Below are 14,685 nucleotides of genomic sequence, written 5' to 3'. Positions count from 1 at the left end.
CACTACTGTAACATCACAACAAGCTCACAATTCAAGATACCATGTTAATATTTAGCAGGTATATTTTGCAACATGTTCAGAATATGACTGGCAGTGCCATTAGTTTTTCAGGTATTTGCTTATGAACCAACACATTTCTGACCTGACTATACTGAACAGTCACTGAAGTTAATCCTGAGGAGCTCATGTATTGAGTTCATCCATCAGTTGAAGAGTTATCTCAGTCTAAAACGAAAATATATACCGGTAATCTTCAAGGTGGCGCGACAGTGCTTCACTGTGACTTTTTATATTTTATTTTAACTTGTTTTTGGGTTGTTATGTTTTTTTAGTTTTCAATAAAGTATAGTGAAGAAAATGTGGAGAAATAAGGAAAACAATCAAAACTGACATAGAAAACCAAAAAGTGCAATTGCATGAATACCATACAATATCCTGTGTGCATACATAAGTTTCTTGCCTCGGTTTGTTGCATTTTCACTACCCAACCCATGTAGATACAGCCAGGTAGATGCAAAATAAACAAAATAATCAACAAGAGAGAGGGTGGGGGGGGGCTGGGTGTGTGGAGAACTTATCTAATAGGTTTGCCACTATGACTTTTGTAGAGACATCATATACGGTTTAGACGAGGCTTTGTAATGCAGGGCTGTACTGTAGCTTTGCACCCCCACAGTCTGTCACAGTTGAGCTCATGCGCCTTCTACTTGAAGGGCTGACATGAATAATAGGAAGTCGTTGCCCTTTCACCCAACTCTACTGTTCACTTTAATGTGATGTGTTACAGATGAGCCCGTGTGTGTATTTAAACTCCAGAAATAATACAATAGACATTAATAGGCAAGTTAATGGTGAGTGAGTGAGTTGCAGCAGCTCCTGTGACTTCTCTTTTCAACTGATTGAAATTAATGCAGTTTCAAATAAAAGATTACCTTTCCAACATTCCTGAACTGGCCATGTGGAAAACCTGACATAAAGCCAGATGGACTGATTCACTCTGGGCTGCAGGAGCAGGTGTGTTAAATCTATTCTGTCCTGTTTTTAGTTTATTCCATTTGCCACTTGCCCACAGCTGCAGCAGCCTGCAGTGTTGGTTGTGTCTTTTGTTTACCTTTTTGCATATGTAACGCTTTAACCAAACATTGCATGCATGTTCTGTCTGCCTCAGACACTGTGTAGATTATAGTTTAAACTGATTGTGATGATTTTTTGTGAGCTTAGATTGTAAGCTAAGTCATGACATTCCAGTAGCATTTTTCTATGGTTTGCTTATTCGAACATTTGTTTATTCTCTTGTAAAAATCACAAAACCCATTTTTTAAATTTAAAACAGTCAAGAGATTGTCTCATGGCACAGAAAAAAAACTCCAGGCCCATAAAGGTTTACAAGCACAGCAGCACAGTTACATATGTCATCCTGGAATTGGCTTTATCCATATCCATATATTCAACATTTAAAACGCTTTATCTGTGGAGTCTGAAATGTTTACAGCACTGTTGTTCCAGACATTAGACATTTTTCAGGTAAATATAGCACCTCATCTTTATCCGAAGGTGAGAAGTGAAGTGTGCAACAGACAGTTGCGAGGGCGAATATCTGATAAAGATATTAAAAGTGTCAGCGGTCAGTCAGTCTTTTTGAAACTGTAGAAGTAGTTTTAACTCTTTACAATACATGCATTTCTGTGCAAAATACCCCAAGAATCCGTAGATCCAGTCAGAGCTTTGTAAGATTTTATCCAAAAAAAACTTATATGGATATGATCCAGATTTTTGCAGATGCCTAAAAAGGAAAACCCCAGATTCTTGGGTATGTTGCAAGCAATCTCAGAAGTGCTAAATCTTTAGAAAAATCACATGTTGTTAATAGTCTGATGGATTTTATTCCCTTAAAAATGACTGATAACTTGGCTGTGGGCTGCCATGCGGTCAGAGATGTTGGCTGTCAGCTGATGGCTCATAAAATGCAAATACTTTATTCTTCTAATCAACAGCTTCACGGAACACAAAGGCCTTTTATAACCACCACTGCACCATCAGACATTGCTATAGCAGTGTGGAAAATATCTCAGCCCTTCCAGCCAAGCTGTGACACTTCCTGTGTGAGTCAGGAATAGAGTGGCCACTTCACACTGAGAGATTTTTTTTTATTATTATTGCAGAGGCAGCCAATAGGACGTCTCTCTTTTTGTGATATTAACTCCTAGCGGAGATGGGAAGTCATCATAAATGACTGTACAGTGTCAGTGCCAAGGGAGAGGGGGAACAACAGAACATGGCATGGTGGCTTGACAGGGCTTCACTATGTCTGAGCGACAAGACATGGTTTGGCTTTTGTATCTATTGAATGTGAGCTCAGATGGTCCTACTTCCTTACTTGGCACCAGCACAGAGAAAATCCTGATTGGAATAGTTTTACCCATTGATTTGATTTGGTGGTGATTGAATGGCCTTTTGTGTCTCATAATGAGTCTGTGTGTTGTGTTGTCATTGACTATGTTCAGTTCAGGAAGAGAGTGGACGTTTGACTGCAGCTGGGACAACTGAAGAGTACAGTCAAGTAATGTTCCTCTTCCAAATAGTTGTTTTTATGAAAATAACCATTTTGAAGTGGATTTTTTGTTTTTTGTTGCAGTTCGACAGCTGGTTTTATATTTTGGTGAATGTTTTATACTGAAAATAAGATTTTCTGCTTTTAGGAAATTGGTTTAAAAACATTAGACAGAGAAAGACTGAGTGAGCATCAAGCAGCAGCAGCAGCAGGAGCAATGACTTAAGGCAAGACGTTAAAAAAGAAAAAGAAGAACTCAATAAACACACTGCTCTCTGGAGTGGTCTGCCTCACAGTCATAAATGTATACTGGTACAAACAGACAAATTATGGTCAGACTTAGACACAGACACACTAACAGACCCATAAGAAAGAAAGTACACACAGACACACACTCTACCACGAGGCCAGTTCAAACTGCCTTCACAGGGAACCTTCAGGGCTCCGCCTCCATTTCAAACACACAGACAATCATCAGGGGAAGCAATTTTCACTATAACACCTGCCTCACTGTATTGACCTGACCAGAGGCCGTCTCAGAAAATGTTGGCAAGATACCTCAGGGTTTGTCAGAGAGGAGCAGTCAGAGGTTTACTATTATCCCCAACTCCAATAAACCTTTAACTGTGCATTTAAATGTGGTGGAAAAGACACTTAGGTTTACATGTTTGTTGTGAAAGTGTAAATAATATAGTCCTTACTTGGCAAGGAGGCTTAGTCACTGTGTTTTAATAAACTGTAATCGTTCTTCCTAAAGAACTCATTTAGATACTAAGGAGCAAACACTGATGCTCAAATGAACTTCAGCTATTTCAAGTCTTGATTGCACCTTGTTGACACATTTCAGACCCTGGTAACATCATAATTGTAATATATAAATCAGACTTAGCATAGCTAAAACAGGCTTTAGCACCAAGGGATGTTAAGATAACTATTACATACTCACAGATTAATTTGACACCTCCATACATTGAACAGTTATTAGCATAGAGACACCATGCCTTTGGTGGGGAAGCCTGATCTTCACTCAACTACATTATGGAGTTCAAGTTTGTCTAAAAGACTGAGAATTTATGAAAGGGTCATTAAATCTAAGGCCTTGTCCGCACCAGTCCGGGTTATTTTGCAACTGTGAACATGTGTTCCCGGTTTTACTGTTCTGTCCAAAGCAACCGTGCTTTTGGAACACTGAAACCGTGGTCTTTTGAAACCGGAGTCCAGGGTGAAGTTTTCGACCGATTTGGGTTTCAGCAGTTGCGTGTGGATTTGACAATCGCAATTGTTTCCATTGTTTACGTCAGAGCTGAGCGCATACTGGTGTAAATATTTACAGTACATAAGCACGCGCTCAGCTTCTCTACGCACCTCTGTAGAAGTTGTTAGCTAGAGTTGAGGAGCATGCATCAGTCCGACTGCCCAAAGTCCAATGGCTCATTTCTCCGACTACCCATTCTACAGTGTTAAGGTTAGGTTTAGGGTAAGGTTAAGGGTTAGGGCTACTTAAGTCAGAGAAGTGGGAGGTCGGACTAATGGACGCAAAAATAAAGAAATGTATGGTCGGAGAAATGGGTAGTTGGACAGACGTCATGCGCCCACTATTAACGTTAGCTTGCTAGCTAAAATGGTAATGTCCTCTTTTCTGTGAGGAAAGTCGGCAGATTTTTCACAGTACTGCGCTACGAAGACAGGCAAGATATCCTCATTCTTTGACTGAACAGTATCCCAGTCTATACTTTCCTTAATTTTCTGAACTTAATATTCATTTGCTATCTTTAGGAGTAGTTTTACCTCACTGTCAGTCCAAACAAACGATTCCCGCCTGCGAGGCACCATTGTTACAAGTGTTTTGCTTTTGGTGCTTTCCCTTTCCCGTATTAAACTATTTTGATCGTTAAAACAGCCTTATTTCCATTTTACCTTACATCGTCATCTTTTGCTGTGGCATATGTATTACATGTGCATTGCATCACTTGGAAGCGTATTTTACGGTTGCATGTGAATTTTATTACACCATTCGTGTGGACGCATGATTGTATTTAACAAAACTTTGGTTGCAAAGACAAGGCCTAAGTTGGCAACACTGCCTGTTTGCGCCAAATCATTTTTGAAAGTGAAGCAACCAATTTGGAAAATCTAACTCTGGGCCATCCAACCAATGGTGCAACTTCAGCACTTGATCACACAGCATTCAGCTGACTGATGGTTTAACTTGATTACTCAGTCAGTCAGTCGGTCAGTCAGTCAGTCAGCAACAGACCTGTTTACAAGGCTGTGCCCCTGCTGCTGCTGTCCAACCAGGAGAGGTAGAGATAAGAGATTAAAAGGAGGAGGAAGGGAGAGAAAAAACTAGTAAACAAACAGTGGGTGAGAAAGGAAGGACGGTGAATGTCTACTGATCTAACACTTATACTCTGCTGGTATAGAGACAAACACAGTGAGAGAGACAGAGGCCAGTCTGAGTGGCAGGATGGGAGAGAAGAGTAAGAGCAGGAGAGGGGAGGGGAGGGGAGGGTGTGGGTGGAGGGGGGTAGTAGCCCTCCAGCTATCAGTACTAGTAGGAGGAGAAGAGGGTGGGAAGACGGCGTTTAAAGGGGAGGGTGGAAAACATGAGAGAGAAGGAGGTAGAGCACACACATGCCGCCTGCTTGGATTTGAAGGGAAAGGAAGGAAGCGCAGAGATCCTGGCGGTTCTCTCAGAGAGGAGGGTGGATGTTTGCAAAGTGAGAAGGCCGCAGGAACACTGTGACTGTGCTGTCACTGTTAGGACGCCGGGAAGGTAAGGGGACATTTTCAATAAGGTGATAAGTAGAGTGCTGCTCAGGTATGTGAGGAAGTGTAGTTATGGAAGGGATGGGGTATCCTGAATTCAACTTAGCATTAAAACATTTTAATGCTGAAAATGTGCTTTAAAAAGTCCAGAAGGCCTCATACTGTGTCACCCAGAGAGAAAACTCCAGCTTACACTCAAGACGCCCAAGTCTTATGATCTGCGTTGGTAGATACAAAAGTCATTCCCTCTTTTATTGCTGTGTTTTTCAGTATGTTTTCATGCACACTGACTCACTGTGTGTGCGTGTGTTTCTCTGCTGCAAACACTCATGAGATAAGGAAGACACAAACACACATTGACAGACATCCTCTCTGTGCCGTACGCCAGCGACCGATGAATGAGCATCCTTGTGATGGGGGCTCAAAGCAGACGAGTCTCCTCTTTCCCCTTGCCTCTGAACGGCCCTCAGGCCACTTTCTGCCGCTCTTCTGTTCTACATTAATTCTTTAACAAGTTGCCATTATACAACTCATACAGACACGGCTTCAGATCAGTCGATCCTAGATTTGAATGGGAGGAGGGCGGATCATTTATATGCTTGATATGACCAGATCTCAGTAGAATCACATCTGTTTTGTAAATGCGCGTATTTTGCCTGTGTATGTTTCTTTATTACGGTGCATCACACAAATGTCGTGGCTATTTTTCCATGATCAAACAAACTTGAAATAATAATAATAATAAAAAAGATGCACCATGGGAACAAAAGTCTCTATGTAAAGAACATTGTACGGCATATGTACTATTGTTTAGAAAATAAATTACCCACACTCACCATTTTCTCCAGTCTGGTTGGAGACGGAAAGGGACAGGGAAAGACAATGGCAGCAGCATGGTCAGGGGATGTTTGTATTTGCATGCATACACTGCTCCCCTCCACCCCCCCACCCTCCAGTTCGCCTCTGTAACTGAGGAACAATGCTGAATAGAGGATTGCCTGATGTCATCTGTCCTTACTGCCACTGATCTGACTGAGAATCACATATTCCCAGTTCCATTTGGTGGAGTGATCCAGTCTCCTTCAGCTGTGTCATAAACAGACTGAGAGAATGTCCATACTGATTAGTGAGAAATTCCCACCACTTCTTTCCTAATGGGCCGAAGGTCATTTGAGATCCACTTCCTGTGACTGAGTCAACCTTTCAGTTCTTATGCAGAGCGGGGTGGGAGAAAAAAAAAAATCAAGAGCTCCATCAATGCGTTCTTGTGGTGAAGTGACCAACAAAAGAAGCATCTTGAGTCAAACATAACCACTTCTCTTTTGTTGTGTGTAGTGGCTTGCAAACAATGGCTGCCTCTCTGTTCCACAAGATCTTTCTGAAGTAAAACTGAGTGACAAACAACAGGACATACTGTGGTGCGCTGAGCTGGTTGGAGATTAATCGGCCTCGGTTTATACACTTGTCTTTTTGTGATCGTGTTATTTGGAACAATCTTATTTCTTCACACATTAATCACTGGCTCTGAGGCAGAGTGAAATAGTGTCAAAACAATTTTCACCCTTTAAAAGTCTCACTCCCATGACCAGTTTGGACAACTTCCCACAACTGCATGTGTGACTGTTATCATGTCTGCACAGATGGCACAGCCCACCCTGCAACTGTGGGCTTGGTACAAGGGAATCTGCCATTAGCCTTTACTGATTCCTTCTAGACAGTCATATACATCACGCCCAGTGCTGGAAAATACTTAGACAAACAAGCAGCATGTTTCCTTGTTTGTTTAACTTGGTTACCTCATCCTGCTGTGTTCTTCTGCCTACACACAATGACAAGTGCTATTTAATTAATATCTACACACTAACCTCTGAGAGAAAAAGCACTGTGAACTTGACCACAGTGCAAACTGTAAGCACATTTTCTTACTCTTTCTCACTCAATACATGCAGTAATTATTCTGAAATAATCTGTCAGTCACTGAGCAACAGTCTTACAATGAAGTAAACAAAACAAACAAAAACATACAGTAACAAACAAACAAAGTTTCAATCTGAAATTTTTGCATTAATAAAAAGAGTTTGTGATTGTTATTTCCTTTAGCATTTTCTTGAATTGGAATATGTTTGTACAGGTCTTGAGATCATTTCATTGAGAATTTGTACAAACACAGACCAGGTATTAAAGAAGGACATAATGAAAAAGAAATGTAATAGAAAGATTAGTAAGAAATCAATCAATTCATCAAATGACAGAAAATTGATTCATGATAATGACTGACTTATAAAGCACAAATGCCAAAAAAGCTGGTTCCAATATAAGTCTTTTTCTCACTGTTTAAAGAGGACATATTATGGAAATATCACTTTTTGAAGGCTCTTTAATATCTGGGTGTTTATCTTGCCATCCGGCCTCCAAAATGTGAGAATTGACCGAAAAATCTGTAATGTTCAGGCTCCCTACTGTAGGTTGAAATCCATGTGGTTTTATGAGCTGTTTTGAGAGGATGAGCTGTGATGTTTGATCCCTGGGGTATTTTGATCAAAGCATGTCACAGACATGTCTTTAAGACACCTGGGAACTATTTTAATTTGTGGAACAGGGGGCAGAAGATGTCTCATTTAATATCATTGTGAACTGAACATATTTGGGTTTTGGGTTGTTTTTGGTCAAAACGGGCAGTATAAAAACATCTTCATGGGCTTCTGGCAGTTGTGATGGACATTGCTTTGATATATCGATGGACTGGTATAAATGTTTGTTTGTTTTTTTGTTCCTCTCAGATGTCATGGCGTCCGACGTACCGAAGCTCCAAGTTTCGAAATGTCTACGGGAAAGTAGCCAACAGGGAGCACTGCTACGACGGCGTCCCCATCACCAAGAACGTCCATGACAACCACTTCTGCGCCGTCAACTCCAAGTTTGTTGCGGTCGTCACAGAGGCCGCCGGTGGGGGCTCCTTCATCGTTATACCTGTATCCCAGGTAACTGCCACTGTTGCACTGTCTGTCTGCTGTACATTACTGTAAACTCTACGAGGAGTATTTGGGCGCGGTGCATTTTAAACCAGATGTACATAACATTTGTTCAATAGTCACATAATTCACAGTGGGTCGAAGCTCAAACTCGACAATGTCATTGAGTAATATGGCGTACATTCTTCTAGGGTTCAGACTGGACATTTTTTTTCTGCAGCTTTATACATTTCTGTGGTTTCAGCTCCTTCGCAGCAGAATAAAATGTGAAGTTGGAGAGCTGTTTCCACATAAATGAAGCACAGACCCTGCTATTGCAAAGCACGCCAGCCTTACATCCTCCAGCCAGGATCTAAAGGCAAAGTTCAGACATGGTTGTGTTGCCAACAGGAGCACATAAAGGCAGAGTGGTACTGCCCATAAATACCACAGAAAAGCACTGTTGTATTGGAAAGTGTGAAATTCTTTTTTTGGATTATAGCAGAAGAGAATGTGTTTCACCTCACTCTTCACATTCAGCAACTAAATTCTGATTTATTGCTTTTGCTGAAATATTCATTATACAACTTTGCAGATATAAAGACATCCATTTGCTTTATGGAGGATACATCATGTTAAGCTTGTTTGATTTACCCCGGTGATGCTGTGAGTGTGTACAGCAGTTTTGAAGTTTTGTGTCTGTGCTTGTAGTCAGCAAGACAAATGTTCCCTTTTGGATGCTGATTATTGTCACATTCTTTTATGTTCCCCCTGTATTAACAACAATGCAGCACAAATAATGGAGCTATAGATGTACAGTACTTTGCATCTCACTCCTCCTCATAAATAACATTGGAGGTCTGAGAAATCATTAAGTGCTTTGCCTCTTTAAGAGAGACTCTGCCAGAGATTCTGTACTTGAAAAGCTCTTGGCTGCTGAGCAAGGTCAAGTCAAGCTGTTATCAGGCAGAAGAAGTATTCAGTAGGTTGAAACAGGGAGACCGCAGCTACGTTTTACTGTACATCACTGTGTGTGTGTATAAATTTGGGCAATTAGATAGTTAGTGTGAAGTGCTACAATGATGTCAGCCTTTTTTCTTCAGATCTGAAACCATCCACAGCTGCCATGCTTCATTACATCATTTTATATGCAGAGCAACTGTGTAGTTCCAGTATGTAGTCAGGGCCCACATCCTCACTTTAGGCTATATAACCTTTCATAAAGTCCTTTAAGAGAGGGTCTTCATTTGGTCCGCCTCCTCTGTTTCACTGTGATGTGCCTCTTTAAACTGCTGAGAGTGCAGGCAGTCACTGCACAGCGCTCTTTGTTTATGAAACTCCTTTGTTTTGAGCTTTAGCATTTGAAGGAGAGTGGCACAACAGCCCATAATGAAAGTAACACTGGCTGGCACAGTGTTCGTTTGGAAATGGTTGATTGCATAGACAGAAAGAGAAGGTCTTAGCATCTGGGTTCACATATGGCTATTTGGTGGCTTGTTCCTCCTTTATTATGTATTTATATTGTATAGTGTCATTTAATTGTACAGGATTTATGGAAGAGACAGAAGTAGGTGATACAAGCAGTATTGAGGTATTGAGATGCTTTTTTCCAGTCACTGTAATGACAATCAAGAAAAAGGCTAATATTAGTACTATCTGCTGATAGTAGAGGTAATTAAGGCAGTAATTTCCTGTATGTCAGCTGGGGGTCTTCGGTTTTTAGAGGGTTTAAAAATATCTTTTTGCACATTATCACCCACAGCAGGCTGACTAATAATTCTTGAAGTGAAGCTCATGCTTTGACTGTGGTATTTTTTCATGCTGTGTAATGACTCTTTCCATGAGTCCTCCAAAGCCCATAACTAGATCGATTTCCTGCAAGTCAAAGTATTGCACTTAAGCATTTCCCGGGGTTTCTGCTGAGTTGACGAGTTCAGAAATGGTATTTATCATACTCAGCAGCGGCACAGATGACATCCTCTGAGGGACGGCGGCTGGCGTTTCATACACGATGCTCTGATCAAAACAACAAATCAGCAAACTCATGTGACCCCATACAGCAGTTCACATAAAGAGGAGCAGTTAAGACATAGCGCTTAGTTTATTTCATTCATTGTTGTTATCTTTAAAGGGCCATACCAGATATAGATTTAAAGTATATTCCTTAAAGGGATAGTTCAACATTTTGGCTAATTGTCCCATCGCCATGATCCTTACAGTTTTAGAGGTAGGTTTGACCTTTAATTGTCAGTGCAAGCTATTTTTAGAACGGTGGAGCAGAGCCACGAGCTGCTCAGAGCTACGCTACAGAGGCTAATGGAATTTCTTGGTTTCCCTTATCAAACTCATCAAATGCACAATCCAACAACTCCAAAACGCTCTGGTGGACAAGTTGTGACCTGCACATTCACCACGCTATGAGATAATAACAGAATGTTACGAGACAGAGTTGTTTTCAAGGCAAATTCGTGCAAAACCGCTGATGCGCGTTCCCGTCGGGGGCAGTTTTTCAGCAAGCAGTCTCTGCATTTGCCTCTAAAACAACTCTATCTCATAACGTTCCATTATTATCTCATAGCGTGGTGAATGTGCAGGTCACAACTTGCAGCTCGCGGCTCTGCTCCGCCATTCTAAAAATAGCTTGCACCGACAATTAAATGGCAATGGGCCAATTTTCCAAAATGTTGAACTATCCCTTTAAGCATATGATACACATTCTGCTAAATGTGTGTGTGTTGTTCATGCTACAGCTGCGGAAGGAAGTTTATCAAATGTAAAGTTGAATCTTAAGTAGGTGGAGGTATGGTACACAGGTCGATACCACCAGTCACACTTTGGATAAAATCAATGGCTGTCTGTCCTGTTTAGTAGTTACCGTCATCATCAGAAGCAGTCTGTGTGTGCCAGTTATCTGAGAATAATTAGAACAGGTAGGACAATTACAAAAGACAGGAGAGACTGGGGTTTTGTTTGAAATATAACACAGATGAATTAAATTACACCCCTTTCTTGCTTGAAGGCACTCTTACTCTTGTGAACGTTTAAAATGAGCCCCTTCTGGTTTCATTATATCCACACACTAATCTGTGGTGGGTATGGCTAATGGCGAGACGTGAGCACGGCAGACTATTACGATGACAGCCGGCGAGACAGCCATATGGTTAGCCCCAGACGATGCCACCAGCGAGTGGAAGGACTACCGCTGGCACCACCTGTCACACAGCCCCGCCAAGAAGATGACACATAAGGTCACACACACCTCTTCTCCACCGCAGACAAAGACAGTGCAGAGGGTGTGGTGCTGTTTGAATCACTGCTACTACTCCTACTACTGCTACTACTACACTGTAGAATTACTAGTGTGGTGGAGCACGTGCAGAGGTGTATGAATCATCTTCTTGATTATTATTATTGGCTAAAGCTGATGCTGAAGCATTTAGTTGATCAATGGCAAAACAACATTTTTGTCAATGTAAATCATTTTGTCAATAATAAAAATAAATGAATAAAATGTAGAAAGGATCTCTTAATGTATCTTTTGATTTTTGAGAGACTAGTGATTTGTGTATGTCATCACTCCATGATATCGTGATGGGCAGGTTTGTTTTTTTCTATTTTCTGATATTTTATGGAGCAAAACATTAATCAACGATGAAACTACAGTAACTGTTAGTTGCCCCCCTGTATGTTTCATTCATTGCTGTTGAGATGTTTGTTTTCTATCGATTTTATCTATTATGTAGCCTAATTTTTCTCTTATTGTTGTCATTCTGTTTTCTTATTGTGCTTTTACTTCCATTCTTATTGAATATATAATTTTTCATTTCTTTCAAGCACATTAAACAACCTCTGTGTATGATAATGTGCTATACCAATACATTTGCATGCTAATATCTGTTACCTTGAATATAACTACAACAAAGTGTAAGTGCTGCTCATCCAGAGTATTTTCAGTGCACTTGTTTCGTTGGCTTGCACAGAAGGAAAAGGACATTTCCAACATGGCAGACAATGCTCATATTCACAACCTAGCAGAGCATTACTTTGCTACAGTATCATGAACTGTCACTGTAGTGTGACGTCACCATAAACAAGGTCCTACTGTACAGTGAAACAAATGCAGCAGTGATCCAGTGACAGAGGCCAGATCACCTGACGGTCCCAGCCCTGCAGGCAGAGCAGACATGCATTTAAAATAAAAGCACCAGGCGCCTGCATTAGACCATTAACATGAGGTAAACCACAGCAGCAGAATATTCAATTCACTTGACTTACTAAGCATGACTCAGCGTGTTGCTTTCAGTTGGAAGAGAAGCAGCCGGGCCATATGGGAGAAGACGCCACAAAATCTTCTGCTATAAATGTTCAGCTAAGATGTACAGTCCTTTGAGTCAGCATCCAGCAGCAGAGGAGAAACTGGAGGAAACTAAATTACAGACGTGTATGGACAAAACACAATTACTCCTTCGGTTACCTCTGTTCTCTTAATCGTAATTCCATATCATGACCATGAGCCATACTGCATTTTCAAAAGAATATCCCTCTGCATGCTCTTGGAATGGGTTGTGGCAGAAATCACAGAGCTTCAGAGGTGAGACACATTAGTCAAGATTTACTGGGTATTTCAGATCAATAGGAGTTGGTGACAATCAGAGTGTGCTGTCTCTGGTGGACTGGAGCCTTTGGGACCTCACCAGCACATCTGTGCGTCACCGGCAGGGATCAGCAGTCTCAGGAAATGAGCTGCAGAGAGACAATGAGGCCTAATGTTGTGCCATTTTCCTGCCAGTTCATCCAGATAAATGTTAGTCACCGGTGGCTGTTCATAATTTTCTTTTTCTTTTTTTTTTAATCTTTTTTATTTTGTGGCACTCATATTAAATCCAAGCTGGAGAGATTTATTTTGTTCATTTGATGTTCCATTATCATTTCCTCCTTAAACCTCGTGGGCTTCCTTAGCTTCCTTCCCATCAGACACAAATTCTTTGCAGGTAATTAGTTCCACCTAAATAAAGAGTCTCCTAGATCTGACGTTATTAATGTTGCCAGGTCATGTTAAAGCCTCCAGTCATTGTAACACTTAACAGAAAAAGCATCAGCATGACTTGTCTTTTTTTATATTATGCATTGAAAGGAGTTATTGTTTTTTCATTCTTGCCTGGAATTTACATGTATGTGTATGTACTGTAATTAGCAGATATTAGTTTCGGTGATAACTGTGACCCAGGTGCTCAAGAAATATTATTATATCGTATGTCATCTCATTACTCTGCTGGCCTGCATCAGTGAACATCAGTTTGTCCTTGTTTCCTCTCACACTGACTGAATTCATTTGTCACTTCACTGTCACTTCACGTTTTGGCATCTTCTCCTAATCTTGTCAGCAAAGCGTTCAGTATCTCTGGCAGTGTGTTAACTTTAAATATGACTTTCTGCACACTGACACTTAAGATTTAGTCTATATATTTATATACAATATATATACCATAATAACTGTGTGTGTTTCTGGGATTGGAAATCATTTTGTCCTCGGCAGCCGGCAGGCTATAACCTGTCTACTGGGGTTTAGTACTAAGCTAGTATTGATCGATATGAGTAGTGGATCTACCAGTCATGTACATTTATAGAATTCTTTTAGTTTGAAAAGTTGTGTACTCGAAGGAAACAGAGCAGTGATTCTACTGATACATTTGTTGCAGGACTTGAAATAGCAAACAATTTATTATTGAAAAGAGGTTTTGTTACAGCCTGATAATGCATCTGAAGTCAATCTTCATGGCTCAGTGAGAACACACACACATATGCATGCACACACACACACACACACACACAGAGAGAGAGAGAGACGCAGGGTTTCACTGACGCATGACTGAGCGCTCCTAAACAAATCTCAGAGGAAATGAAAAAAAAGAGGTCAGTGGATTGAATTGACATCAAACATTCATGACATCATGTCAGACAGTAAAAAGCTTTGTGTCCTTGTGTTGTTATGAGCCGGCGCCCCTCTGTGGACTCTGTGGGTCACTGCATCAACAGCAACGTCTCAGACCTCCCCGTGCAATAACCTGCACTGTTTTGTGTTTGTCCAGGAGTTATTGAGGCATCTCACTGATGTGATTTCACTTGCTTTTTATTATGTCAGTCAGCTAAGAATAGTTGAGTTGAATAGATGAACACAGATCATTTCTTACTTGCATCTGGCAGCAAATATGAATGAATTCTTATTATTTCCTTCACCTATCATCACGTATTGGTGCTTTTTTTCTATTATTATTTTGAGTAATCTACATTCTTTTGTTACACATGCTGTTTTCAGCCCAGATGAATTCTTTGAAGTCAAATGAATTTGTATTATCTATGCTATTCTGCTCAGCTCTGTTCCCACCGACATTCATTTATAATGTGTGATTGATG

The 14,685-nt window shown here is 40.7% G+C and overlaps 1 protein-coding gene across 2 annotated transcripts in view; it reads left to right on the top strand.

Moving 5' to 3' along the window:
* Window positions 1-14,685, top strand: part of coro2ba (coronin, actin binding protein, 2Ba) — a 54,286-nt gene that overhangs the window by 26,820 nt on the left and 12,781 nt on the right. The window contains exons 1-2 of one of the 2 annotated variants that reach the window (XM_085772796.1): window positions 5,091-5,327; window positions 8,101-8,301. In XM_085772796.1, the coding sequence (XP_085628922.1) occupies window positions 8,101-8,301 (201 nt within the window). In that variant the 5' untranslated portion in view covers window positions 5,091-5,327. Of the gene's footprint in view, window positions 1-5,090; window positions 5,328-8,100; window positions 8,302-14,685 lie in introns of those variants that run through there. The other variant, XM_085772800.1, reaches the window with a different exon arrangement.

The sequence above is a fragment of the Trachurus japonicus genome, chromosome 3 (assembly GCF_045865225.1).
Source record: "Trachurus japonicus isolate A0001 chromosome 3, Traja_1.0".
NCBI lineage: Eukaryota > Metazoa > Chordata > Actinopteri > Carangiformes > Carangidae > Trachurus > Trachurus japonicus.
The sequence above is the reverse complement of the archived record's forward strand: the minus strand, read 5'-3'. Positions and strand labels throughout refer to the sequence as shown.